The sequence below is a fragment of the Lonchura striata genome, chromosome 36 (genome assembly GCF_046129695.1).
Source record: "Lonchura striata isolate bLonStr1 chromosome 36, bLonStr1.mat, whole genome shotgun sequence".
NCBI lineage: Eukaryota > Metazoa > Chordata > Aves > Passeriformes > Estrildidae > Lonchura > Lonchura striata.
This window is the reverse complement of record NC_134638.1, coordinates 2925360-2951605: the sequence shown is the minus strand read 5'-3', so window position 1 is coordinate 2951605 and position 26246 is coordinate 2925360. Positions and strand designations below refer to the sequence as shown.

The 26246-nt window shown below is 50.2% G+C and overlaps 1 protein-coding gene across 1 annotated transcript in view; it reads right to left on the bottom strand.

Moving 5' to 3' along the window:
* The window catches only part of LOC144247940 (uncharacterized), a gene marked incomplete at its 5' end in the record, with an annotated part of 684260 nt that overhangs the window by 169523 nt on the left and 488491 nt on the right, over positions 1-26246 (bottom strand). Inside the window, 1 exon segment of the mRNA XM_077789686.1 lies at positions 12925-12929. Within this exon segment, the coding sequence (XP_077645812.1) occupies positions 12925-12929 (5 nt within the window).

Sequence of the window (26246 nt, the reverse complement as noted above, 5' to 3'; positions counted from 1 at the left end):
AGGCTCTGAGCCCAGGGCCCATGGCGCCGGTCTCTTCCTGCCGAATTCTCTTGATGAATTTGCAAACGAGCTGTAGGAGAAGGGCAAGAAGCCATGGAGTGCTGCAGGCATGCTGCTGGGCTGAGCAGTGCCAGCAGGCCCAGCCCAGGTGGGGATGGCTGCAGGTACCTGCGCTGTTCTGCGGAAGCGGCCACGGGTGCGTTCCTGCTCTCGTGTGCGCTGCACGGCTGCACCTGGCAAAGAGCGAGCGCAGCCCGAGCTGAGGGGCTGCGGGAGAGGCCGGAGAACACAGCCCAGCCCTGCGCTGCCCAGGCAGGGACAGCCCCGCGACGGCCCAGGGCACGGAGCACGGCTGTGGGGTGTCTGCCCGGCCCCTATTCCATCCTGTCCATGGGCATGGCCCCAGGGGATGGGATGGGATGGGATGGGATGGGATGGGATGGGATGGGATGGGATGGGATGGGATGGCATGGCATGGCATGGCATGGCATGGCATGGCATGGCATGGCATGGCATGGCATGGCATGGCATGGCATGGGGCCAAGCTGGCTGCAGGCACCATCCCTGTGGCCCAGCTCTTCCACTCACCCTTCTGCCGTGGCTGGAACTGCTCCAGCTCTTCAGGCTGCTGTGCTGGGGCAGCTCCAGGGCCTTCTTTCTCCTCCTTCCCCCAGGCCAGCTTGGGCACGCTCGCAGGTCTGAGCTCTACGTTGCTGCCTGGATTCATGGTTGCTTGCAGAAGGTGAAAAGGAAAAGGTCCAAGTCAGCAAGTGCTGCAGTCGTGCCTTGAGGGCACCTGCAAGAGTGAAGTCTTGGCAAGGCTACAGGACAGCAAGTCCTGCACTCTGCTCTTGGGGCTCCTGCCACAAGGACAGGAGACTCCTGTCAAGGATGGTGCAAATGCCACGGTCTGCCCTCGAGGGCAGCTGCAGAAGAGATGCCTCGGGAAGGCCAGGGGTCACCAAGTACTCTGGTCTGCCCACGAGGTCACCTGCAGGAGTAATACCTCTGGAAAGCTCTGGGTCAGCAAGGAACGAGTGGCTGTGCGAGGGCTCCTCACAGCACCGCTCTCTCGCGTCCTCTCTCGTCGTGTGCACCGAGCACTGTGGAGTGTAACTGTAACTTGTAACTGCCAACACCTCTGCCAGAGCGTGTCACCAAGGGCCCTTGGAATCCCTGTCCCGTTCCATTCCACGGTAACCATGCTGCACCGTGTCACCAAGGGCCCTTGGATCCCCTGTCCCGTTCCATTCCACGGTGACCATGCTACACCGTGTCACAAAGGGCCCTTGCACGCACTTCCACCTGCCCTGGGGCCACCCCCAGCCCCCCAGAGTGGCCCAGGGTGGAAGGAATGCCTTGCCCCAGGTGTGTCAGACAGCCCAACAGGATCTTTACGAAGGGCTCAGCCCATCAGCAAACGCTGCCCTGCTCTGCGGGCTCAGAGCAGCAGGAGCCCCCGCAGCTGCCGACGCAGCCGCGGTGGGAAGGGCACGGGGCCTCCACAGAAGCTGGCACGGCCTCCTCGGGACACGTCCCACATGGTGGCCATCCTGAGCACGGCCGTGGGACACAGACCAGGAACGTGTGGGCCAGGGCAGGAATGCTGCTCTGAGCCCTGGGGCCCGGGCAGCGCTGACAGCAGCAGGTGAGGCACAGTCCCTGCCCAAGCAGAGTTTCCCCAAGCCCTGGCAGCACCGATGCCCATCTCCTGCCCCAGAAACCTGTGCCCCAAAAGGGCTTCTCTGCCAGAGGGCAGCCAAAGCTGGTGTGCACTGGGGGCTGTGCTCTGTCCTACAGGGGCTGTGGTGTACAGGGGCTGTGGGGTAGCAGCACCTGGAGCAACTGGGGGCAACACTTGGTGCGTGTCAGATGTTGCTGCTCCTTCCCAGAATGATTTTTTCATGGAAGGGATTAGCAGCAGCACAGAAACACCAACAACTACTGAACTTCACAGGACAAAGAGACTCCACTGAAACACTGTCATGTTTCCTTGTGCTTTTGCGTCTTTCTTGCACTCTGAAAGAAGAAGAATTGGCCCAAGCCCTGCTATTCAAATCTCCAGCTGCTGTGTGTCTGCCTGTGGCAGCTCCCTGCAAACACAACTGGCTGCCTGCTCAGCTGGGCAATGGACAGCCACAAACAGGGAGGGCCCTGGTGAACATCTCTTTGGTCTCGTGGGGCAGCGAGGGCACAGGAGACAAAGACTGCTCCTCCCGAGTTCATGGGGCAACAGAGAGATTTTATTTCCCAAGCCCCCCCTTAGACAGGGCATTTGAAAGACCAGGCCTGGAAGCTCTCATTGGTTTGAGCTCCATGCCCCTTCAGGTTCTGGCCTGTGAGGTGCCTGCAGTTTTGGGAGATATTTGATTGGTCAAGACCCCTGTCAATCATGGGAACACCTCACCCTTCTTTTCTTTATCAAATTCTGTGTATTGTTCTCTGTCACCCATCTGCAAGGGCCCTTTGCCAACATGGGGACAGAGGACAGTGTGCATCTAATTTACACTGCAGCTGCAGCATTCCCCTTCAGGAACTGTTAGGGGAGAACTCAGGCCACAGGCATAATGCTTCTTGGTTACAAATTGAACTTATCTCTAAAAGCAGAAAGTATTTAACCCTGAGCCCATTTAACCCTTAGAGAAAAACCCAATTTTATAAAACAACCTTTCAGCACTTGATCCCTTGGAAAAAAACCGAACTCCCAGAAAAGAGTCTGTAAACAGAAAAACTGTTTGCAAACATGAGAAATAATTTGTAAAGAAATCAAGTCCTTCTATGAACTGTCCGTGAGGCAGGTGATCATTTTTAATGCTGTCTGTGGTTTCCAGTGTCCATATTTTAGGCAGCTGCATTGTACTGTTGTAGGATTTATTGTAAAACATGAGAACAGACTCAGAGGGGAGGAGGGTGTGCCCTCAATCCAACCCCTTTCCCCTTTTTTCTTTGTCTAAGAAATAATAATAGGAACAGCACATGTATTTTGAATACTATTAACTTATGCAAACTTTCATCCAGGTTTACTGATAATATTTTTCTTTACCAGCCAGGTTCAGGGCAAAGAACTTGATTGGGAGATGTTTTGATAAGGGCAAGGAACTCGGTTGGGAGATATTTTCCGTATTTATATTTTATCTAGTGCAAACCATATACTTTTTTCCCTTTGTTAGAAGTTAGAAATTTTTTATTGACTTTAATAGCTGACTTTTAACTTTTAAAATGATGACAAGTGGCAGAATTCAGTGAAAAAACTTTACAACTGCACTTTGCTTATGAAAAATCCAATCTCTGTGTGTACCTCAGTGGATATTCCTTGAATCATACCAGTTTATCTTGAAGCAATGCAACAATAATTATTAGAATATTAAGAAAAGGCATGTTAATACACATACTAGGACTTCTTTAAGACAATGATTTACTAAAATATGAATATCAATCTAATATCGATATCCAACTGAGACAGACAAAAACTCTCTAAGAGTTTAAAGTTAGAAAGTGTATGTTTATTGAGACAGCTGGGCAGTACGTGGGATAATTCCCTAATGCACACTGCAAAAATCACAGGTATTACAAAGCTTTTTTATTTACAGAGGTCTTGAATACACAAAATATGAATGCATATTCATATCCCTGTCACTTCCTCTGCTCCGCTTCATATGCTAATTGGCAAAAAGGCTATTAAGAATGTGTGGTTCTGTTCCCGGGGTCCATTTTGGGGAGGAGTCTCCAAAATGAGGAAGTAAAATAAGTCTTCCTCGTTCTGACCTTTCTGCCTTTCCCATGCATACAAATGGGAAATGACAAATGAATCTTTGCCGTTTTCCTGTGCTTAATGGATCCCTAAAGTATGGGAAGTCTGCAACTGTTTTTGTGCCCCTGAAATCTGTTTATCAGCAGGATTGGGGCTGGGATGTGCCCTGGTGCCTGGGACATCACCAGGAGCGGGGCTGGGATGTGCTCTGGTGCCTGGGACATCACCAGGAGCGGGGCTGGGATGTGCCCTGGTGCCTGGGACATCACCAGGAGTGGGGCTGGGATGTGTCCTGGTGCCTGGGACATCACCAGGAGTGGAGCTGGCTCTGATGCTCTCCAGTGCCTGGGACATGACAAGGGGCGGTGCTGGCTGGGGTTTGTTTGGTGCCTGTGCAATCCCAAGGGCAGTGTCACAGCGGGGCAGCTCTCAGTGTCCCCAGCAGGTCACAGTGTCCAGGGCAGCCCGTGCCAGCAGTCACTGCGCACACGGGGCAGGGTGGGCTGGACAGGGGACGGGGCAGAAACGCTGCCCCAGGACTGGGGTCTGCCCCTGCCTCTGGGGCCCAGCCCCTGCTGGGAGCGCCTTGGGCAGGGCATGGGGCTGCTGCTGGGCCAGGGGGACAGGCCGTGCCCCCTGTCCCCTGCTGCTGGGCCAGGGGACAGGCCGTGCCCCCTGTCCCCTGCTGCTGGGCCAGGGGACAGGCCGTGCCCCCTGCCAGCTGCCCAAGCCCCTCTGATGCCTGTCCCTCGTCCCTGTGGCTCCTGTCCCCACCACTCCCCGCCACCTTCACTCCCTCCTTCAAAGCCCCACTCAACCCCTTCACAGTGACCTCTGGAAAGAAAGAATGAATGAAGGAAAGGAAGTGTTGGCTGTTCACCCTGGCTGGATGTCAGGCACCCACCAAAGCTGCTCTCTCACTCCCCTCCAGAGATGGACAGCAGAGAGAAAACAGAATGAAGGCTTTATGGGTTGAGCTATGGACTGGGACAGATCACTCAGCAAATACCATTATGGGCAAAACATTTCCAAAATTGGAGATATTAATGGAATTTATTGCTATCTGGATCAGGGCAGGATAGTGAGGAGTAAAACCAAGCTTTAAAAACACCTTCTGCCCTTCCCTCCCTCCTTCCCAGCTCTACCTCCCCCCCCAGTGGGTGCAGGGAGACAGGGAATGGGGGCTCTGGTCAGTTCATCCCCTGTTGTTTCTCCTGCTGCTCGGGGGGAGGAGTCATTCCCCTGCTGTTCCAGGGCTCCCTTCTGGAGACACTTCTCCATGAACTTCTCCACGGTGAGTTCATCCCACGGACAGCAGTTCTCCACAAGCTGCTGCAGCGTGGCTCGCTCCTCCATGGGCTCACAAGTCCTGGCAGGGCCCTGCTCCAGCGTGGGCTCCTCTCCAGGGGTTTGCAGGTCCCTGCCAGGTCCCTGCTCCAGCACGGGCTCCTCCAGGCGCTGCAGGTGCATCTCTGCCCTCCGTGCCCTCCATGGGCTGCAGGGCCCAGCTGCCTCCCCAGGGACTGACCAGGGAATCTCAGGGCAATCAGCTCCAGCAGCTGGAGCAGCTCCTGCCCCTCCTGCCCTTCCCTGCCCTGGGGGTGTGCAGAGCTGTTCCCCTCACAGGTCCTCACCCTGTTCCTCCCTGCTCACAGTCACAACTTCAGCATCACCCATTTCCTTAAATCTCTTATTCCAAAGGTGTTACCACCATTTCTAACTGGGCCAGCCTTGGCCAGCAGCCAGTCTGTCCTGGAGCCAGCTGGAATTGACTCTGTGGGACATGGAGGAGCAGCTGCTCTCACAGAAGCTGCTCCTAGAGCTCCTCCCTTACCAAAACCTGGCCATGCAAACCTGGTATAAGTATGGTAGAGCTTTTATTACCACTATTAATTCTTATTATTTCTATTACCTCTATTTTTGCTATTAATGGTACAGTTATTATTATTACTAGTATTTTTAGTCTTTTGGACTCTATATATATTAATAGTGGCTAGATTAGAACTGGAAACAAAGGTACTTCATTGCAAGTAGCGGCTAGAGTTTTGTCAGCCTCTTGCCCTGCCCTGTTCTGTGTCATTGCTGTGTCTGTGTCTGAAGCTGCTGCTGCCAGGCCTCCCTGTTTCTCTGGTTTGGGAAATTCCATGGCATTGCTCACATGTCAGAAAGAGAAAGCTCATTCCATTCAAACGCATGCCCTTAGCTCTTTGAGTCCCATTGTTGGAAGCTTGTTTTCTAACATTGTTGACTTACTCAGCTTCTGTTAATATTTGTAATTTTGTAACAAAATGTTCTTGGATGTGATTGTGCAAGATTCTCTAATCAGCTTTCAGTTTGCTCTTGGGTTTCTTACCGGTGTGTCCGAGCTGAAGGCAGCATTTTGGGTGGGAGGCTTCAGTGGGAGGTGGGATTGCCTCGGCAGCAGCTGGTTTTGCAATGTGAGCAGCGCTGACAGAGATTCCGTGCGCTGAATATTCCGCCTGGTTGGAGCCGCAGTGCCCGGCTGGAGGGAGCCGCGCCGGGCGCTGCGGGTTGTGCCGGGCCGGGCAGCGGCCGCAGCCCCGGCAGGGCCCGGCCGTGGACACGGAGCCTTTGCTGGGCAGGGCTCGGCCCTGCGGCGCCGGGCGGGCGGTGCCGCTCCCGCCGGGAGCCTGCGGGAGCCGGGACAGCGAGAGAGCCCGGGCCGAGCATCAGCCCCGGGGCACGGCCCGGGAGGGGCACAGCCCGGGGGTCCCGCAGAGCCTCCCTGCTCCAGAGCCGCGCCTGCCGCAGCGGGGCAGCTGCGGCACCTGCGGGGCACGGAGGAGCCGCAGGCGGCGTTCCGAGCGCTCCTTCGGGGCAGGATTTTGTCCCGCTGCGGGGAATTCCCGCGGGCCGGGCGGGCCGGGGCCGCTGCCGAGCGCCGCCGCCTTTCCCGGGAGCCGCCGGGCAGAGCTCTCTGCTCGGGGCTGGGAAAAACACCTTCACTGCTCTGGGAACATTTAAAAAGTTTAATACAGGACAAGAGGAGACAAGGGCCATAGAGCAAAGGTTCTTACGGCCGGGTGCATCTCGGCACTGAGCCAAGAGCACACGCTTATCTCCGGAGATGCCCCTTGAATACCTTTTCCCTTACACCAGCCTGTTGCATATTCATAGTCCCTTATGCATAGTAAACTTTTTCCCAAGCTAGTTTACATATTCCAAGAACTGTTCAGCATGGCTCCTCCTCGGTTGCACCTTTTTAGGGCATGTGTATTCCTTGGTTGTGGTTTTGGTCCTTTTTTATCATCATCTTCAGTTTTGGCCCCGGCCCACACTGCCTTCAGACGGTGAGTGCTGATGGTTGGCAGATCTGTACAGGTGTCCTCATCCTGTGCTCACTGGATGTTATCCCATCCAAGCAGGAATTTTAACACAAGCATGCTTCTATCAGCTATGGCACTACTATGTCTGAGCGTAATCAATGAACAACAGAAATAAAAACTATATAACAAAGTTATTGTAACACCACACATATAAAATCCAATGGAATATTTGCAAAAAGCCAATATTATAATATGTATCTATAACAGGGCCAAGGGCCGGGTGCCCGCTCGGTGGCCCCGGGACAGCAGAATTTTGGGGTCCCGGTGCTGGCTGCCGGCAGAGCCCCGGCGCTGGGCCGGGGATGCGTGGGACCCTCCCGCGGTGGGGTTGGGCTGCCCGGGGCAGGCGCTGCATCGTCAGCCCGGAGCCACCGGGGATCGCCCGGTACCGGCGGGGCGGGGCTGGGGAGCGGAGAAGGGCGGCACCGGAGCTGGGGGACCCTCTGCAGCCTGCGGGGTCGGACAGACCGATAAGGGGGTCCCCGGGAGCCTGGAACGTTGTGAAAAACGCCAATCACTTGGTTTTTAAAATTTTAAACGTTTAATAATAATAATAATAATAATAATAAAATTGTTATAAAAATAGTAACACAATTAGACTAATCAAATTTAGAGTTAGGACAATTACAAGACAATAAAAAGCAAAAAATTATAGACGTCCAGATGCTCTCTGACACTTAAGCCAGGACAAGCATGCCTTGTGAACAAAGGAATAACCTTAAAAGCAATAGCCTATTGCATATTCATGTATCTCATACATGATGCATAAATTCCTTGCAAATTAGGAACTTTTCTGGATTTTGTCAACTTCTTTCCCTTAATCCTGCTACTTCCATAAAGATGGAGACAAGATGGAAGAATGTTTGTCTTTTCTGATAAGGAGGTTGTAACTCTATGTGCCCCAAGTCACCGCCATCCCTGTGTGAAGAGTTTATTGATTATCTCATCTCTTGCTTGAGCAAGGAAAAAAAATCCTGCATCACAGAGTTTCTATTTTAATATTATGTTGTTACCTAAAACTCTATTTAACACACTACTTAAGAGAATTAATACAGCATAACTGTCTAACATTACACATATAATATTCATTGTAACATTTGTGAAAAGCCAATCATAAAATAAGCATTCTACACAGAAAGTGTTGAAATGGTAAAACCAGTCAAAACCCCTTAGGAATTGGAAGGAAAACCAGAGGCAGTGGCAGCTAACACCTCAGAAACCCGTGGCTTTTGCTCCTCTCTTTGACCTGAGAGCTTCCTGGGCAGTGGCGACTCTTCAATTGCACCAGCGTGGCCATGGCTGGGAAGGGCAGCGAGCAGATGGGTTGAGCTTCTCCTGCCAGCCCCTGAAGTGCCAGCTGTCATTTGTGTGCGCTGAGGATTCCCTTCAGGCTCGGAGCTGGCGCAGCTGCTCCTGGGCGCTGCTCGCCCGCGGGCGCAGCGGTGCTGCAGCCGCTGTCCCGCACACAGGGAGGGCTCTGGAGCCTCCCAGGGCACCAAGGAGCGGAGCAGGGAACGTGCCGGGATCTGCTGCAGGACCGTGGGGCTGTGGGGGATCCTTCGGTCTCTTGGATGGGGCAGGGAGGGGGCAAATGGAATCAAGGTGAGACAGGGATCGGGCAGCCCCACGCCAGGCAGCGTTTTCTCCTCTGAGAGCTCCTCTGAGCTGAGCGAGCTGGTGAATCCTGTGGAGCAAATGAGACCCGGGAGCGAGGGAAGGGCTGGCTGGGAAGGAGTCAGATAAACCCAGTGGGTATTTCCCTTTCCAAGGGGCTCCTGGGGAGACAGAGGAGACAAGAAGTATTCCCCATCTCATGACATTCCCTTTTTTCCTTCAGTAGCCCTATTGCAGTCACTGCATACAAGAGTTTAGTTGATCCCTTTGATGCCAGGGAGAACCCAGAACTTGAACCTCGCTGGATCCAGCCCTGTCTGCCTATCACCGAGCAGAGGGAAAAGATAAAGAACCTGGGTGGGGGTTGAGCCAAAATGGCATTTTGCCACTTCTGATCTGCTCCCAGCTTTTGCAGCAGGGCACCAACCCCATCGCTGCAAACCACTCCCTTTTGCAAGGCACACGTGGACCTCGCTGGTAGCTCAGGGCTCCTGAAGGGGCTGCTGCAGTTGGCAACTGGAGCTGTTGTTGAACTTTTCACATTGCTTACCCCCACCATCCAAATGCCATCAACTGTCTGAGGAAGGACACAAAAATATTACCCTGGAGGGGCCAAAAACTTGGAAAAGGATGAAAGAAATGTTCTGATGATGACAATGACAATGACAAAAAACCACAATTTATTATTGACAGCAAATGAGTACCCACAGCCCTCCAGCCCTCCCAGACTGGCAGCCGAGTGGGGCCGTTTCCATGGCATGAGGAGCTGGCAGTCTGCAGAGAGAAACCAGAGAGCCACGGTCAGTCACAGAAGGCTCCTGTGCCCCTGTCCCACCACGGCCTGTGCCTGGGCCAGGCTGCTGTGTGCTCAGAGCCCAAACCTCCTGACCCATTCTCCGTTTTTAGAGAAGGGCAGAGTGGTAAGCCACATTCCATCTCCTCTGCTGAAGCACAGCCCAGCAGCCTCCTCAGCAGCTGCAAGGGCAGGATGCCCGTGTGCCTGGTTTCCTGGCTCCCCGGCAGACCAGGGGTTAAACGTTGGGTGTCTCCTGGATTGTCCCCGGAAAGAGCCCATCTCTGCACAGAGACACCGTTTTTCATTTGTAAATTAGGTCTTTCTTTCTCTGCCAACTGTGGTTTCTCCAGCCCCGGCTGCAGCCACTGGTCATTTAAAACTTTAAGAATCTTTTTCTACAAGCACAACTGACTTGATGTATATTTTTCATAAGTACAAATTGTTCCATAACGTATATTACAATGGGGCTGCGGAGATCCCCCTGCAGATCCATGGGGATGCAGAGATCCCCTGCAGATCCATGGGGATGCAGAGATCCCCTGCAGATCCATGGGGCTGCAGAGATCCCCCTGCAGGTCCATGGGGAGGCAGAGATCCCCCTGCGGGTCCATGGGGATGCAGAGATCCCCCTGCAGCCCCTGGAGGAGCCGGGCTGGAGCTCGGCGATGCCTGAGAGGAGGCTGTGAGCCCGCGGGCAGAGGGGCCCCGCTGGAGCAGCCTGTCCTGGCAGGACTGAGCCCGTGGCACAGTGACCCACGCTGCAGCACTCGGAGGGGGCTGTGCCCAGGGGATGGACTCCGCTCCGAGAAGTTCCTGGAGAAGTCTCGGCCGGGAGAGAGCGCAGGGTGCAGCAGGGAACGACTCCTGTCCCTGAGCAGAGGGAGAAGCCCCGGGGGATGAGCTGAGCATGGCCCCATTCCCTGTCTCCTGCCCTGCCGGGGGAGGAGGTGCAGCTGGGAGCAGGGAGGCGTGGGGAAAGCTGCATTTAAGGCTCTGCACTGACTTCTCCTACTCCTGCTCCGCGTCTTTGGAGTTTTCCGCCAGAAATCTCTCCCCTGCCCCACCCACCCACAGGGCTTGGGGCAGGTTTCCCTTTTCGGGGGAAATCAAAGCGAAGCACTGATGCGCTAACGAGGGGCAGGAGAAGTGAGGCTCCTGGGCTTCCCGCAGAGGCGGAGGCACGGGAGGCGCAGGGCCGGGAAAGCCGTGGCGGGAGGCGCGGAGAAGTTTGTTTGTGTGGGCAGCTGAATCCCGGCTCGGGCCCGGGCCCGTGCCGGGGCTGTTCCTCATCTCCGGCTTTCCCCTCACGCAGCCCGGGGGCGCCGAGAGCGCGGGGCGAGGCGGGGCCGTGCGCAGAGCCCGCCCCGAGCTCGCTGCCATTGGCCGCCGGTGCCGTCAGTCGCGGTTGCGGCGCGCTGATTGGTGGGAGCGGGGCGCGGCGCGGCCCCGGCGGCGGGCTGAGGGCGGCCGTGGCCGCGCAGCGCCGCCATTGGCCGAGCGGCTGCGCGGGCCCGGCAGCGGCGGCAGCGGCCGGAGCGCGGTGAGGCGGCGGCGGCGGAGCTCGGAGGCGGCCCCGGCGCAGGTGGGAGCCGCGCTGGGCTCTGCGGGGGCTCGGGGCTGGCTGCGGGCGGAGGGGGCGGCAGGGGGCTCCGGCGGCTCGCCGGTGCCGTGTCCGGCCCGTGCCGGCCCCGGGCTGAGGGCGCTGCGGGAGCGGCTGCCCGCGGTCTCCTTCCCGCCGGGGCCGGGCAGGAGCCGCTGCCGGAGCAGCGCTGGCTCGGCCCGGCTGCTGTGGGTAGGACAGAGGGGCTGCCCCGCGGCCGGGAGCGGGCGGGGAAATTCCCGTCGCCGGAGGTTCGTGTGCCCGGCGGAGAGCGAGGAGTCCTGTCAAAGTGACTTTATTGCCGAGCAGGGGCAGAGGCCGTGGGGCATTTGCCGTGCGCTCTCTGCCGTGGCTGTAGCCCGCAGCCTCCTTTTTATCCTCATTTTCCCGGCCGCATCTCCCTCTGCCTTTGCCCACCGGCTGAGTTCCTTGGAAGGTTCCGACTTCCCGATGCGCCTGCCGCCTGTCCTCGTTAATGTGCACCCTCCTTTTGTAGAACAGCCGATATTCATGGCTCTGTTAAGTCTTTGTTCTTCTCCTCGACGTTCGGGAATGTAGCGGGACTTTGAGCGGCTCTCTGGGTCAATTTTTAACATTTATTGGAACTGATGGTTTCTCCCGTTACTTCCTTATCTACAAGTGCCCGACCCGATCTCCAGGCAGATTCACTCCTTGTCTCTGTTTTGTTCTTCCCGGGTCCTCTTTGGTTTTGGGATTATTCTCGGTGCCCTCATTCCCTGTCCTTTTGTCGCCGTTTGTGGATCAGGAGGCCTGGCTGCCACCTGCATGCCCTGGCTCAGCTGCTGGATGAGCTGCACTGCCAAGGTGTGGAGCATGGTAAAAAGATGAGAGTTGCTGCAGCACAGAAGAGGAGAAGCAGCATTCCTTTAACCCCTGGTGTGCTGGGGAGCCAGGAAAGCGTGTCCCATTCCCATCCTTTCCATGTTTGGACCAATACATAAACTGCTCTCCTATTTCCTTTCTTATCTTTTTTAGCAGTTTTCTCGTCATCTCTTTGCCAACAGCAGTTTGAGCCATTTAGTTTTCCACAAACTCCTGCTTTTTCTGCTAAGAGATAATCTGATCCCATCCCCTGGTGAAATGTTGTGTTCCTCATTTCAGTGGCTTGGTCGGCAGGGAGGTCAGGAGCTGGAGCTGTCTGGTTGGTTCTTATTCTGAGGACAGCTTGTAATCTAATGATGCCATTGAAATGAAAAATGGGTTCTCTGTCTCCTGATATGAATTTGTGAGAAACGCCAATCATTTGGTTTTTAAAATGTTAGAAGTTTAATACTTGTAAAATGGTTATAAAAGTAGGAATACAATTAGACTAATAAAAATTTAGAGTTAGGACAATTGCAAGACATTAAAAAGCAAAGACTTGCAGATGTCCGGATGCTCTCTTGGGCACTTAAGCCACAACAACCATACCTTGTGAATAAAGGAATCACCCCTAAAAAAATACACTGTTGCATATTCTTATATCCTTCATGGTTATGCATACATTTTATTTAAAACAAGTAACTCTGTCTGTTGTATGTCAGCTGTTTTTTTTTAATCCCCACGGCATGCTCCAGTCTGACCATGGCTGAAGAAATTAACTTCTTCTAATAAGAAATCCATAAATTGCTCTTCTCTGGAGAATTTAGGTGTTCCTTGAGCAAATTTAGGTGTTCTCATTCCTTAACCCCCACCGCCACACACACACATGCATGTTTTCTCTTTTAACTGCTAAAGCTTAATTTTATCTACAAAGCTACGTTTACCGTACTATTAAAATGTTCATACAGCACAAGTTATCATTATAACATAATACATATAGTAACTATCTGCACAGAGCCATATAACATGCATTTTTCACAAAATCATTTTGGTTCCCAGGGGCTGGTCCATGGTGTTGTAGGATTTGTTCTGGTGCCCCTTCATCTTTTCCCCATGTTTGGGCGCTCCCTCAAGCTGGGGCTGCATCAATTGACCATTTTTTTTCTTACTCCTTCATCATATACTTGAATTCCAGCTGATTTCCCTGAACTTGTTCTAGGAAAACCCCCAGTGCTCTGATACACCCTGTACAACACAGACAGTGACAGCAGATGTTGGAGTGGGCAGAGGGATGATCCCCGCCTTATTTTAGTGAAGTTTTCCCAACATTCTCCATTTGCTGTTTCCCTTTGCAGCTTCAGCCATTTCTGTTGCAGAGTCAGAGATCCTCAGCATGGGCTCTGCCTTCAGCTGTGCAGATTCCACCTGTGCAAGCAGGCAGAGCTTGGGGTGAGGGGCAGAGGGAATCAGCCAATTCCTGCCCAGGCAAGAAGAGCCAGGTACATTGTCCCCAGTTTGCCCCAGCAGTGTTAATTTGCATTTCTGAAGCTCCTCCTGGGTGCCTGGAATGCAGCTTCTCTTCCACAGCAGCCTTCAGCAGCCTCAGTTGTGCCCCCCCCACAATCTACTGCTTTTTTGTTTTCCTTCAAATAATCTATTTATTGTTCATGAGTTAAAGGGTCACCTTTAAATCTCATCTAGTTTTGAAAATTTTGAAAAACTCTAATCACTTGGTTTTTAAAATTTTAAAAGTTTAATAGTAATAAAATGGTTTTAAAAATAATAATACAATTAGAGTTAGGACAATTACAAGACAAAAAGAGCAAAGAATTACGGATGTCCAGATGCTCTCCGACCCTAAGTCAAGAAAAGCTTGACTTGTGAACAAAGGAATCACCCTTAAACCAAGACACTTGTTGCATATTCATACATCCTTCATGGTTATGCATACATTCTGTTCTAAACAAGAAACTCTGTTGTATGTCAACTGTTCCCTTTAATCCCCTGGCGTCTTCAAGTCTGAGCAAGGCCTGAAGAAATTAGCTTCTCCTGATCAGAAGCCATAAATTCCTCTCCTTTGGAAGATTTAGGTGTTCTTCAAAGGGAGCATCTCATTCCTAAAAAGAAAACTCCCCCCACATACATAATCTCTATTTTAACATAATGTTGTAACCTAAAACTACACTTAACACAATATGTAAGGGAATTAATACAGCATAACTTTCTAACATGACACATATAATATTCATTGTAACATTTGCGAAAAGCCAATCATAAATATGCATTTTTCACAATCTCACCTCTTACTGCTCAAGCCAAATGATTTATAAAGAATATTTCCTGTCCTCTTGCATTCTTTGGACTCTGTTGGTAATCAAATAAAACATGGGATTAAACAAAGAAGAAATATCAAAACACTTGTAACACATAAAAGGAAGAATCCTAATTTCTTCCACCATCCCATTCTCAATACATTACCCCACCTGCTAGTTTTTAACGTTATTTTCCCATTTTTGGACTGATACCTGGGTCATAATTTTTTTTCTGATATCCTTTGTTTTTTCCAGGATGACATCCTCATTGCCATCTATTTTCAACAATCTGTACACCCCATTCTTTAGCCAATAAATAGCGTAAAGCCAACCTATTTTAATGCACTGCAGGTGATGTTTGGCTTTGCAGACTCAATATTAATTCCAATGCCTGAGCAGCTTTGTTTATTATCTTCTCTAAAACTGCTTGGAGTCATTTAATATGACTCAGGATATTATTTGGGGTTAACACAGAGCTAGACTGCTGTGCTTGTTTAACCTTTTTTTTTACTAATTGTCTCTTTACCGAATCTTGGACTATATTTCTAAGATCAAATGTAAAACAAATCCATCTCTCTCCTTTTGGACATTCCATGCCCCAAGTATTACTACTTTTCCCTAAGTTCTTTGTAATGTGATAATTTTCCCCCTTTTTCCTGCAGGTACTTAATTTGGACGGGTTATAACAGTGGCTGTTGACATGGGTGTGTGTACCAAAAAGGAACTTTGGTTTCTTTCCATGTGATACTTTCTGTAGCATTTGTGACACGATCTTGCTGCTATCTCAGAAGGGAAAAGACAACAAATGAGAGACAGAAACAGGAATGACAGAGGTCTGGCGTGGCTTATACCCCCACCTCCCCTGCCTGTGGGGCTGCTGCCCACAGCAGGTACGTGTGATCTTCTCGCTGGTGAGTACAGTGCTCAATCCAGGCTTGCCCTCTGTTTCCCTTGTCACTCCTTTTTTACTCATTTCCAGGCAAATTGTTTTTGACACCTTTTAACTGTGGTTTTCCACCATTCCTCAGGTATCTCTCAGTCCACAGGCATTGATAATCCCCATCTACAAAAGCAATTTATTACTTCAGTAATTGAATTGATTCAGTACTCAATACTTCTTGCCACGAGAACAGATTTTGTGAGCTACAATGCCAATTATTCTCATAATTTAAACATTCACTTATAACCCAGCTGCCATGTCCAATATGGGGATGAATCAAATAAAGTATACAGCATAGTATTAGTGGCAATTTCCCTTCTTGCCTGTACAAGTCACAGGCTAAGGCCAGACTATAAGAACTCTTTGACTCAAACACTCCCGATCCTCCTGTTTGAAGTGGCAGTGTTCCTCTGCCAAGGAGGTGTCGGAGGCGTCTCAGGGCTTATTCAGGCAGGGCTTAGAACCAGTGATGCAAGCTTTGCCTTATTTCTCAGTTAGGTGTTATTCTTTGTACCTGCCTTGGATCGTTTGGGTCTTCCCAAACCATTACCACCCAGTCCTGGTTGAAAGTCAATTTGGTATCACCTGGTTTAGATGTGATAGTCCGTTCCTCACGTTTCTTCACCAATTCTTTTATTTTGCTGGCATGAATTCACCCTCTTTTCCATGGTTGGGATTGCTGCTTTAGTAGTACCTGGAAAGGACTTCTTAATAGCACAGTGTTAAAAGAAAAACAATACTGCATTAACTTTCACCATTAGTTTTCTTCAAAACTTTCTGGGTTTAACTAAAAACTTTTTCTATAGCTGCTTCTTCTTCTTGTATCCAGCTGTGCTAATTGCTGCAGAGGCCAATTCTTCTTCTTGTGAGCTATAATTAGTTAAATAAAAAAAGACTAGCCCAAATTTAACACAAGATGTATCACATCTCTTGGTTTTTTGCTTTTTAGGCAACATCCAACTGTTTTAGTCTTACAGCCCCATTCTTCAAAACAAAAGCCTCCTTTCCTTAACAACAAAAATCAGAAGGAAAAAAAAGAAGTCTTGTTTAAAAAAATAAAGCACATTGTGAGAGTCAGCTATCTCTGCTTTGATCTTATCTCTATTGGTGGTCCAGCTCTCCCTCTTTTTCACAGCTTTGCCTTTGACTGTACTTCCTCACTCCCCTCCCCTTGTTGTCACTCTGTCTAGCAGGAATGGGGGAGAACTTACAGATAGCTACAGTATGGGGACTTTGGGGCATATTTCGCTCTCCCTCTTTCTCTTTCTCTTTCTCTCTCTTTCCCTTTCTCTCTCTTTCTCTTTTTCTCTCTTCTTCTCTCTTCTCCCTTTCTCTCTCTTTCGCCCTCTTTTTCTCTCTTCACATTTCAACATCCACATTCCAATATCAGTCCACTTTCTAACATTAGTCCTACATCCTGGAGAGGTGAGTCTGCCAATCACCTCTCCCTCCTTTTTCAACTTCCTTACAAATTTAATTACTGTTGTTATGTGTGTTCTGCAGGCTTGTAATTCACTGCACCCTCCACCAAGGGCTACCAGCTACCCACAGCTGACAGTGCTAAAACTAAAGACTTATTTTGCTGTCACAATTTTCCATTCACAAGCTTGAAAGGGTTGTAGGAACAAGGTAAACAAAAACTTACTTCTGAAGTGATCTTGCCTGCAGTAAAAAATTTAAGGCAATGCTTGTTAGTGCAATATAATTTGCAAAGAAGCCAAGGTTTGATTTGGGAAGGGCATCTGAGGACACAGAGCATGAGTTTTACCAATCTATAATTTGAAGAGGGAATAGACAAAATGTGGATACAGTGGGGGAGACAGCAAGTAAGGAATTTATCTCTGCAATACTCTCTTTTTGACTGCCAGGAGACACTCTCTGAAGAGGTTCTTACGGTACAAACAATAACTGGATGGGAAGAGGCACTCTTGAATTTAAGCTTTGGTGTCAAAGTAGGAAACTGCCCCTGAGCACTGCAGTGCTGGAGCACCCTGCCTGCAAACTCACCAGAGGCAAGCCACTGCTGCCACGCTGCAGGGCTGCCTGCAGCACAGAGGGAACCATGGCCCAGCCCTCCCTGCAGGCCTGGGTAATCCACACAAGGAATCACAATTGCTTCATAGCTCTCTAACTCATTCAAGAAATAGGAAACTGTAGTAAACAGAGATCTCCCTCACCATCTTTTTTATATGTGTGTGTCACACACCCACTGTGATGCTGGAAGTAACAAATTGTTTACATTAGAAGATACTGAAACTTTTTCTTCATCTAGCTTTGTAGTTTCCCTTTTCTATATGTAGCCACCTCCCATTGTGGGAAAAAATGAGCCCTATTTTTTTACAAGTGTTTTGTATGCACAATTTTATTTGCTGTTCTAGATACAATGCAAGTAGTTAGCACTTCCAGAAAAAACAGCAAACAAACAAAACAAAAAAACTAAGAAAGCAAAACACATTTGGGTACATGAAAAAGGATTGGTTGGAAGGAAAATTTTTTCTCATTGACCTACCAAGCAGCTGGTGTTACCTTTAGTTTAACTTTACACACTGAGAACACGTGATTGAACAGCCTGCATTGACTCAAATTAATAGCAGGTTTTGCTATGTCACAGCTGTAAACTAGTTTTTCAATCCTAGAGTACAGTAAGTTATGTATTTCAAGATAAAAATCACAATGCAAATTGGAAGAAATTTAGTACTGCATGAGGTGTGCACACAATTACAATTCATTTACCTCTAGAAGTCAGTTTATGACTTTCCTCTACTAGGATTGCAGTAGCTGCTATAGCTTGAATACACACTGGCCAGCCTTGATTTACTGGATCCCACATCTTTGATAAATAAGCCACAGGTCTCTTTACTCCTCCCCACTCTTGAAACAAAACCCTATGAGCTACCCCCTTTTTTCATTTACATACAAATGAAAGGGTTTTGCTAGTGAAGGTAAGCTTAAAGTTGATATTGGGGCTAGTTTTAACTTCTTTTTTCTTAATTTTTCATTATCCTTTTTGATCCATTTTATATCATCTCCCTCTGTCAGTTTTTTTTATTCAAAAATTTTACTGCCTGTGTATATCCTTCAATCCACAATCTATAATATCCCAATAATCTGAGTATCTTTCTGATTTCCCCCTCTGAAGAGGGAGGGGGAAGGGATAGAATCCCTGTGTTTCAGTCTGGGTTGAGCTTCCAACTACCCTTACTAAGCAAGTGGCCAAGATATTTTACCTCTGATTCTACAAATTGCAGCTTCCCTTTTGATACCCTTAATCTTTTTTCCCCAAGAAAATTCAAAAGCTTTATAGTAGCCTCTCCAGCTTCAGCTTCCCCAGAAAGTAAAAGATTATCCACTTATTGGATAATTTGTATTTCAGGGGGAGTGGGGAAAGTTTGTAGTATTGTTTCTAAAGCTTGTCCGAATAAGTTTGGGGATTCTGTAAGCCCCTGTGGTAGTTTTGTCCATCTTAATTTCTGTTTTCTCCAATTAGTGGGTCCTTCCATTCAAAATCAAAGATAACTTGCTCTCCTGGGCTAATGGGCAAGCCCAAAAGGCATCTTTAAGGTCTACTACACTAAACCACTGATGCTGGGGAGGAGCTTTACTGAAAAGAGTATAAGGATTTGGTACCACTGGATAGCGGGTCTGAGTTCCTTTGTTAACCTCCCTTGAGTCTTGTACCAGTCTATAGCTCCCATCAGGCTTCTTTACTGGGAGTATTGGGGTATTATGGGGAGACATACAAGGTTCTAATGTCCCATCCTTTGTTAGTCCTTCTATTACTGGCTTTAAACATTCCCGTCCTTCTAAAGATACAGGATAGTGCCGTACATGTATGGGACAATTTTTTTTTCCTCAGTTGTAATCTTTATGGGGTTAATATTTAATCTTCCCCTATTTCCCTCCCCAGCCCAAACTTCCTTGTTAATTCTTCTTCCATCCTCCTGGCCTAGTTTTAAAAGTCTAGCTGTCATCTTCCCATCTTCTGGAACAACCCCTATTCCTAATTTCACCTGTAAACCTTGTCCCAATAAATTGCTGCCTGCCCCTGGGACCAAGAAAACATCCCTCATCCAAAATTTAGTTTCTCCCTCTATTACCACATTTTTAATAACGGGTACTGTGAAACTCTCTCCTTTTGCTCCTGTTACTTTTACAGTATCTTTGCTTACACTATAACCTTTTGGAATATTTAACAGAAAGGTTCATTCTGCCCCTGTGTCTACCACAAATTCCAATTCTTCTTCTTGGGGACCCACTCTTGAAATTATCTCAGCATTCCCCACCTGCGCCCCCCCTCGGCCCCATGGCCCCGCGAGGGGAATTTGGGGAGGTGGGAGTGGGGCAGCGCCAAGGCCGGGCCCCCCCGCGCTGTCCTGGCGGGAGCGGCTGCAGTGGGGACCGAGTGCGGGCGGGAGCGGCCGAGAGCCCAGCGCTGCCCCAGCCCGACCTGCCCCAGCTCCATCCCTGCCCCTGCGCTGGGATGCTGTGGGGCTGGGGGGAAGAGGGAGCCGGCAGTGGGTGCTGGGCCTGGGGGCAGGAGGAGAAGGGAAGGAGAAGCAGGCTTGAGGAACAGAATGGTCAAACGATGCAGGTGGCAGAAGATGGGATTGTGCAGGAGAAGGAGGAATAGCAGGAGGAAGAGGCGTGTGAGAATGAGGAGTGATGAGGAGGAGGAGGAGGAGGAGGAGCAGAAAGAGGAAGCAGCAGAAGGTTCTGCCCCTCCCTGTGTCTGCAGCCTCCCCCCAGCCCCAGGAGCGCTGCTCCCCCCACATGCAGCAGGTGACTGTGGAGGGGTATCCACGATTTTCATGGGTTGAATCTTGGTGTTTCTGAGCTTACTTGGGTTAAATGTTGGTGCTTTGGTTTTATGTGGCAGCTGAATCTTTATGTTTTGGAGGAGGTTTTGCTGACTTGTGATGTTTGGGGAGTTTTTCATCTGTGTCTTGAAGTTTGTGGTGTGTTTGGGCTGAATCTTGGTGTTTTGGTGGTACTTACAGACACAAGATTCCCAATGACTTCCTGAGATGAACTTGGGCAAGGTGGAACCTGTATTCCAAGGTGCTCTCCTCTTGTTCTTTCCCCAAACCAGGATTTGTCATTTCCAGGGTGTGGCTGGATGGAAGAGGAGGAAAAGCCCCGGAGATGCTGCAGGAGGAGGAGCTGCAAACCCAGCCCAGGGAGCTGTGGGGAGGAAAGAGCCCCCCTGAGCCAGGAAGGCGGGCGGAGATCCAGGAGCTCGGAGCTGGTGGAGAAGCCTCATGGCAGGGAGAAGCCCCACAAGTGCTTGGAATGTGGGAAGGGTTTCAGCTGGAGCTCCAGCCTGATCCAGCACCAGAGGATCCACACTGGGGAACGGCCCTACGAGTGTGGGGAGTGTGGGAAGAGGTTTCAGAGAAGCTCCACTCTCCTCAGACATGAGCGGATTCACACAGAGGAGAGGCCCTACCGCTGCCCTGACTGTGGGAAGGGCTTCAACCGCAACTCCAGCCTCACCGTGCACCGGCGCATCCACACCGGGGAGAGGCCCTACGAGTGTGGGAAGTGTGGGAAGGGCTTCATACGCATGTCTGGCCTGATCCAGCACCAGGTTATCCACAATGGGGAACGGCCCTACGAGTGCTTGGAATGTGGGAAGAGCTTTGGGTGGAGCTCAGACCTGAGAACACACCAGCGCATCCACACTGGGGAGAGACCCTACGAGTGTCCCCAGTGTGGGAAGAGGTTTCGGACCAGCTCCGATGTCCTAAGTCATGAGCGGAGTCACACCGAGGAGAGGCCCTTCCGCTGCCCCGACTGTGGGAAGGGCTTCAAGCACAACTCCGACCTCACCGTGCACCGGCGCATCCACACTGGGGAGAGGCCCTACGAGTGTGGGAAGTGTGGGAAGAGCTTCTCACAGAGATCAACCTTGACCAAACACCAACGGAGGCACCACTAAGGGAAGCCCTGTGAGTGCCCCGAGTGAGGGAAGAGCTTGGAGTGAGGGAAGAGAGTGAGGGAAGAGCTTGGTGCGCTGCTGCAGCTCCATCCCCCATGGGAGGATTGGGCCTGGATGATCCCCAGTGACCCCCGTTGGGCAGAGCCCTGGTGTCCCCGTATGGAGAATAAAACAGAGAGAAAAGCAATGGAGCTGATAAGGGGGCTTGATATCTGAGGCCTGACTGAGCAGAAACTGTGGGAGACACAGACACAGTTTAAGGCTCCCTGGGCAAGAAGAGGGGACAGTGGGGGGTGGCAGGGGTGTGACAGAGGGGATGAGGGGGTGACAAAGGGACAGAGGGGACATCAGAGCCCTCAGGAGGGGACAAAGGGGACCCTGGGAGGACACAGGGACCACCGCAGGAGGCCACAAGTGCCACCAGGTCCCTGACACCTCCCCTGTCCCCTCCCCAGGTGTCCCCGTACCAGCTGGAGTCACTGGTGAATGTGGTGCCACCCTGGGTGAGGTGGCAGCCACTGTGACCAGGTTACAGAGGGACGAGCAGCAGCTCATGTCCCCAGAGTCCCTGCACGGGAACCTGAGGAACTTCACCTGGAGTCTCGGTGAGACGCTGGAGCAGGGCGATGTCACCTCCCTGGGCCACCGTGGTGTCCCCTCCCTGGGCCAGGCCCTGGCCGTGCTTGGGGCCACCCCAGGGGCCACCTGGGCCGATGTGAGAGCTGCGGCCTGGGCCTGGCAGGAGTTGGTGGTCAGGCTCGAGGACAGCCGGGCCCTGCTGGCCTGGGATGCCACTGAGCTCCGCGACGCCCGCTGGGACGCGGCCATCGCTGCCATCCGGGCCGGCGACCTGCAGAACGTGGCCACCCGCAGGAGGACAGCTGGGAGCAGCCTGGTGGCCACAGCCCAGCAGCTGAAGGTGGCCCTGGGCAGGGAAAAGAGGGCCTTGGCAGGGCCACGCACAAGGCCCAGGTGGCTGCGGCCACCAACGAGGCCGTGGGAGAGGCCGTGGTGGCCAGCAGCCAAGCCATGGTGGCCACCAGAAGGGGACATTGGGCACAGGTGGCCCTGGGGCCGCTGGAGCGCTTGGTGGAAGAGTGTGAAGGAGGCAGGTGGTTCCCCGAGGAGCTGCAGCGCCGGCTCGGGGACATCGAGGCCATCCTGGAGGGGACAAAGAAGGCGTCCCCTGATGTCCCTGAGGCCTTGGTGGCCAAAGTGGCCGAGTTTGAGCAGCCGTGGGATGTCAGTGCCTGCCTGGGCAAGGATCACCTGCTGGGGACACTTGGGGACATCCACGACCTCCTCTTGAGTCCCTGTGGTGGCTCCGGCGGCCCCGGTGGCCCCAGCAGGCGCGCCCTGGCCCAGCGGTGCCAAAAAGCCGTGGAGGATCTCCCCAGGCTGCTGCAGCGATGGCACCGCTCTGATGCCATCAGGGACAGTGACATCCTGGTGGACAGCGCTGGCGTCACCAGTCCCCTCCTCGCGCGGGATCTGAGACCAATTCAGAGAATTTTCTGGGAATTTTCATGGGCATTGTCCCACATGCTGATGGGAGTTTCTGGGATGACGTTACCAGCCGCACCTGGGGCCATTCTGAGAGCACTCAGAAGGCTTTTGCATTCCCCTGCTGCCTTTTGCATTTTTCTGCTTTTTCTATTGGGTTTGGCATTTCTCTGTTGCCTTTTGCAGGTTCCTATTGACCCCCAGCATTTTGCTCAGGTGCTCATACTGATATTGATTATTGATAATTCCTTGCAGCTGCTCGCTGGCACAATAAAATCTCAGAGTTTGCATGGACAAGTGCAAGGCAGTGTGAGCTTTCTGCCAGGATTTGGGAATCCTTTACAAATCCAATTCTCACATCCCTGGGCCCCCCCCCGTTCCCGGCGCTGTTCCCGGGGGTCCCGCGGCTCTGGGGGGTCAAAGGGGAGGGGGCGGAACCCCCGTGATGGGTGGGGGGCACAAAGGGGGGTCCGGGCCCGGTGCTCGGGGGGGTCGGGGGCACTGAAGGGGTGCGGGTGCGGTTTTTGGGGGGTCCCGGTGCTCGGTGAGGGGGGGTCAGTGCTCAGCAGCGGGGGCTGTCCAGGGACCCCCCCCGGCCCCCCCAGATCCCAGTGGGGTGTGAAAAACAAAGTTCACTAAGGGATTACTAAACAAAGTTTAATCAGGGATAAAAAAGGGTTTTGGCCTCAGCCAAAGAACTCGCCCTCAACTTAACCCTTCGTTCTCCGGATCCGGTTCCACTGCAGGGCCAGGAACACACTCCTGAGTTTTGACATTATTCAAACACTCCCGGGAGGTTTGGGTGTCCCAGGAACTCGTGTTTGGGTCTCACCTCTGACTTGTCTGCAGGACATTCTGTAGATTAAGTCGATGTTTTTGATTTCTTCTCATGGTTCCATGCTGTTTTTTCAGGCCCCCTGATAAATTCATAAATTCTTCTGAGCTTTGTGTCACTGGTATCACCTGGTGAGGCTGGTCCGCAGATGTGGGAAACACTGGAGTTGTTTTACACCTGAGTCAGTCACACAAAAGCATTTTAACATTACATAGTCTCTATTACGGTATTTATTATTGATCTATTTAATGTTTATCTATTTTTAATATATTAAGGCCTATGATATAATATCTGTTTATTACTCTAGCAGTAAATTTGTTATATGCTGCACACATAAACGGATTGATTTTATTGTACCAGCGAGCAGCTGCAAGGAATTATCAGTAATCAATATCAATATCAAGTACCACAGCAAAATCCTCCTGCTCAATAACAATGTGCAGAAGGCAATACAGAATTTCAAAAGCTGATTATTCTATTGTCATTTATAACCCGGCTCTGCTGCAAGGCACCGAGGGGCTCATTCAGCCCCTGACCCATCGCCACCCCCATCAGTGTCCCCAGAGCGTCCTCAGAATGTCCCCAAGTGTCCCCAGTGACGTCACCCCAGGAATTCCCATCGGCATTTGGGACAATTGCAATGAAAATTCCCAGAAAATTCCTCGAATTTGTCTCAAATCCCGCGTGGGAAGGGGAGGGGGGAGAACTGACAGCAGCGATGTCCCTGATGATGTCACCGTCCCCGACGATGTCACAGCGGTGACATCGCTGTCCCTGCAGCAGCCTCGGGATGTCCTCTGTGCAAAATGCGTATTTTATGGTTGGCTTTTGCAAGTATTAAATTGAATAGGATTTGCATTATGTTACATTGATTAGTAGTGCTGTATTAACATTTTAATGGTAGGGTAAATGTAGATTTGTGGTTAAAATGGAGCTTTTGTGGTTAAAACAGAAACTCTGTGCGTGGGAAGAAAGGAATGAGGTACTTGCACTGGGACGGCAGCCGCAGGACACCGAAATCTTGCAGAGAAAAAGAATTTACAGCTTATTGTAAATGCAGGCGAGCCAGGGGGAAGAAATGACGATGCCTGACTCCAGCTCAGAAGGATGAATAGTTTCTTTATTAGAACTATACTAATATAGATTAATATACTGTTTAAAGGAGATACTAAAACTACAAACCCGCTTTTTCTATTAATATACTGTTTAAAGGAGACACTACAACTACAAACCTGCTTTTTCTAACTCCCAAATGTAACTCCTCACAACTCGTGACCCTCTCTGAGATTCCAGCCCCAGGTGGGTTGGATTGGCCCCAGGCTCAAACGATCCTCACCAGAACCCAACCCAGCAACCACCCCACAACAATTTGGGTAACAAATTGGTAAACAATTCTCCAAACACGTTCCACATGCTAAAACAAGGAGCAGAAACAGAAATTGTTTTCTCTCTCGTTTCCCTCCGTGCTCCTCTGTGGAAAATGCTGGGAGGCAGAGCAATGTGCTGCCACAAGGGCTCCCTGATTAAAGGAAATTCACTCTCCGTGCCCCGCTCAGCCCTGCGGGCGCCGCGGGATTGAGCAGAGGCTGCCACTGCTCCGGGCTCTGTGGCTGGACAGGATTGATGCATCATGCATGAGATCGATGAATATGCAACAGGCTGCTGCTTTTAGGTTATTCCTTGTTCAAGGCGTGGCTTTGGCAGCTCAGTGCCCGAACCATCCGGACGTCCGTAATCCCTCGCTTTTTATTGTCTTGTCACTGTCCTGACCTCATTGTCCATATTGTTATTGCTCTGATTTTATTGCTGGTTTTTTACTAACTGTTTTATTACTAATAAACCTTTACAATTTTAAAAACCAACTGACTGGTGTTTTCCACAGTGCCCAAAAACATCCAGATGTCCAAAATTCTTCACTTTTTATTGTCTTGTCATCGTCCTGACCCTCATTGTCCAGATTCTTATTGCTCCGATTTCATTGCTATTTTTATAACTATTTTGTTACTAATTAACTTTTTGAATTTGTAAATTTTTAAATTTCAAAAACCAGCGAGTGGTGCTTTTCACAGTGCCCAAGAGCTCCTGGATGTCCAAAATTCATTTTTTATCATCTTGTGGTGTTCTCATCCTCATTGTCCACATTTTTATTACTCTGATTTTATTTAGTATTTTATTATTTTTTGGTTTGTTTTTTTTTTTTTTTTACTCACTATTTTATTACTAATAAACTTTTAAAATTTAAAAAACAACTGATTGTTATTTTCCACAGTGCCCAAAAACTCCTGGATGTCCAAAATTCTTCATTTTTTATCATCTCGTGGTGCTTTGACCCTCATTGTCCAAATTTTTATTACTCCTATTTATTGCTATTTTTATAACTATTCTATTACTAATTAACTTGTTTGAATCAGTAATTTTTAAAATATTTTAAAGAACCAGACTGGCATTTTTCACGGTGCCCAAAAACATCCGGGCATCCAAAATGATTTTCTTTTTATCGCCTTGTGGTTGCCTAAATGTCATTGTCCAGATTTTGATAACTCTGATTTTATTTTGTATTTTAATTTTATTATTTTTATTATTTTAATTTTTTATTTTATATTTTTAATAACTATTTTATTATTAATAAACTTTTAACATTTCAAGAACAACTGATCGGTGTTTTCACAGTGCCCAAGAACTCCTGGGTGTCCAAAATTCTTCATTTTTTATCATCTTGTGGTGTCCTGACCCTCATTGTCCATGTTTTTATTGCTCCGATTTTATCGCTATTATAATTATTATTTCA